We start from the raw sequence: 2,608 nt of genomic DNA on the forward strand, positions 1-2,608 counted from the left end.
ACCACCATGCCTGGCTATACGAATAGACGTTTAAGAATTCTATTTTATTATTATTTTTATTTTATGTGTTATGAGTGTTTTGCCTGCATGTATATCACCTGTGTTGTGCAATGCCCACAGAGACCAGAACAGGGTGTCGGAACCCCTAGAACTGGATGGTTGTTAGCCATGTGGGTGCTGGGATTCGAACCTGGGTCCCCTGGAAGAACAGCAAATGTTTTTAACTGAGCCATCTCTCCAGTCCCCAATTTTAAATAATTCTAATATTACACTGAACACATCAATAAATATTTTAACACATCTTAGTAAACTTTTGGAAATATATTTTTTATTTTTCAAGCTGAGTATAAGGCCATCTTTAAAATCATGACAGATATTGTCAATTTCCCCCTTTCAAAATTCACTTATTGCCAAATACGTTAGATGAAAACTGTATATCCAGACTGTTGTCTTATAGGGTTTAATGCATTTTCATTTTCTAAAAAATATTTATTATTTTTATTTTATATGTATGAATGTATTGCCTACATGTATGTAAGTATGTTAATGTCATGCAATACCCAGAGGTCAGAAAAAGGCGTTAGATCTCCTGGAACTAGTTACAGACAGTTGCTAGCCGCCATGAGGGTGCTAGGAACTGAACCTTGGTCCTATGTAAGAGGAGCCAGTGCTCTTAACCTTAGAGCCATCTCTCCAGCCCACTTCATCTTTTTCAGACAGTCTCACATTGCTCAGACTGGCTTCAAACTTCCTATGTAAGGATGACCCTGAACTTCTGATTCTCCTGCCTCTACCTCTCAAGTGCTGGGATTACAGGTGCACACCATCAACCCAGTTTGTGCAAGACCAGTGATCAAATCCAAGGCTTTGTGCATGCGGGGCAAGCACTCTACCAACTGAGCTACCGCCAAGCTCTACCCTCTGGAATTTTTAATTTATGAATGAAACTCAGTGTCTTTTAATATTGCCCAGGTATACTTCTTTTTCCACAAACTTCCTACTCCCCAACTTTTTTTCATCTTTCTAGTTTTCCAGTTTTTAAAAGCATCATTTTTAATTAGGAGGTATAAAAGGAACTAATTTCGGGGTAGAAAAAGCAAGAAAATCTTCCAAGACCCAAATTTTACAATTTAACTCATGTGCCATTATACACATGTTCTACGTGAAGCATCTGCAAGGTTAAAATGATTAGGCAGTATGGACTTTTACATAAAACTCTAAGAAAAAATGGAAAAAAAATTATCCACTGAAACTGCAAGTTTCTCAGAGATTGTTTTTAGTTAAACTAATTTCGGGGTAGAAAAAGCAAGAAAATCTTCCAAGACCCAAATTTTACAATTTAACTCATGTGCCATTATACACATGTTCTACGTGAAGCATCTGCAAGGTTAAAATGATTAGGCAGTATGGACTTTTACATAAAACTCTAAGAAAAAATGGAAAAAAAATTATCCACTGAAACTGCAAGTTTCTCAGAGATTGTTTTTAGTTAACAGTTCTGCCAGCAAATGCTAGAGAAACTGACATAAATCCAGAAATAAGTGTACAAATCCTCTCCCCCCTCATTTTCTCTCATACTTTACCTTATAGTTGTTCCAATATAGAGTATCTTGGGTGATTTTTTCACCAAGTACAGGATATGTTTGGATAGCTACAGGTTTATAACCAGCCATGATTTCATATAATTGTACCGTTGTCCAAAGTCAATAATCTGGAATTGATACTAGAAATAACTAGTAACAGCTTTATGTCTAAAAAAGAACATATTTTAGAGCAGCACACGTTATTTATCAACTTACTGCTGAGCCATCTCCCCAGCCCCCTATTTATCAACTTTTATCTATAGGTGTGATTTTCATTCCGGTCTCTTCAGAAGGCTATGAGAAACTTCATAGATCAGAGACCAATAAACCATTTAACAGTAACCAAGCCAAGACACTCAAGGAATACAAATTAGGGCTACCATACCACACCATCTGTATAAAAGAGGCTGTACATGTATGTTCTCACACTTAAATGACTAGTCTGCAATTCCTGATGATAAATCTGACTCAGCCCTCCAGGAGTTAAACCAGAGAGAAGCATGCAGACCTAGAACATTCATTTTTTTGACAAAGGAAATACTAGAAGTAGAAATACAAAGTTGTATCTATAGACTTGACTTCCTAAAAGCCAAAAGAAAGCAAAGTTAATATTTTAGTGTAGAAGCTTAAAATGAAATTAGAGATAATGCTCTGACATAAAGCATAAAATTAATGTCAAAAGGTTTAAACTTAGGAAAGAAAACCAAAATAGAGCAATTCTATGTTAAAGTGGCAGAAGATTTTTAAATTAATTAAAATTCTTAATACACAATGAGGCCAAAACATCTTCCCAGAACTATTCAACTCAAAGGGAGGCTGTGCTGGATAGCTTTAGTGTCAACTTGACACACCTGGGTTGAGGGAACCTCAGTTGGGGAATTGCCTCTATTGGACTGGCCTGTGGCCATGTCTGAGGGGCATCTTCTTGATGAGTGATGTGGGAGGGCCCAGCCCACTGTGGGTGGTGCCACCCCTGGGCAGGTGGGCCCATGTAGCATAAGAAAGCAGGCTGAGCAGGGGCCAGG

General features: G+C 37.6%; 1 protein-coding gene across 1 annotated transcript in view; it reads right to left on the reverse strand.

Annotated features, from left to right (window-relative positions):
- The window catches only part of Utp15 (UTP15 small subunit processome component), a 22,014-nt gene that overhangs the window by 16,696 nt on the left and 2,710 nt on the right, over positions 1-2,608 (reverse strand). The window contains exon 2 of the mRNA XM_008838458.2: positions 1,584-1,751. Within this exon, the coding sequence (XP_008836680.1) occupies positions 1,584-1,673 (90 nt within the window). The 5' untranslated portion in view covers positions 1,674-1,751. The remainder of the gene's footprint in view (positions 1-1,583; positions 1,752-2,608) is intronic.

Source organism: Nannospalax galili, unplaced genomic scaffold (genome assembly GCF_000622305.1).
Source record: "Nannospalax galili isolate Female #2095 unplaced genomic scaffold, S.galili_v1.0 scaffold898, whole genome shotgun sequence".
NCBI classification, from domain to species: Eukaryota; Metazoa; Chordata; class Mammalia; order Rodentia; family Spalacidae; genus Nannospalax; species Nannospalax galili.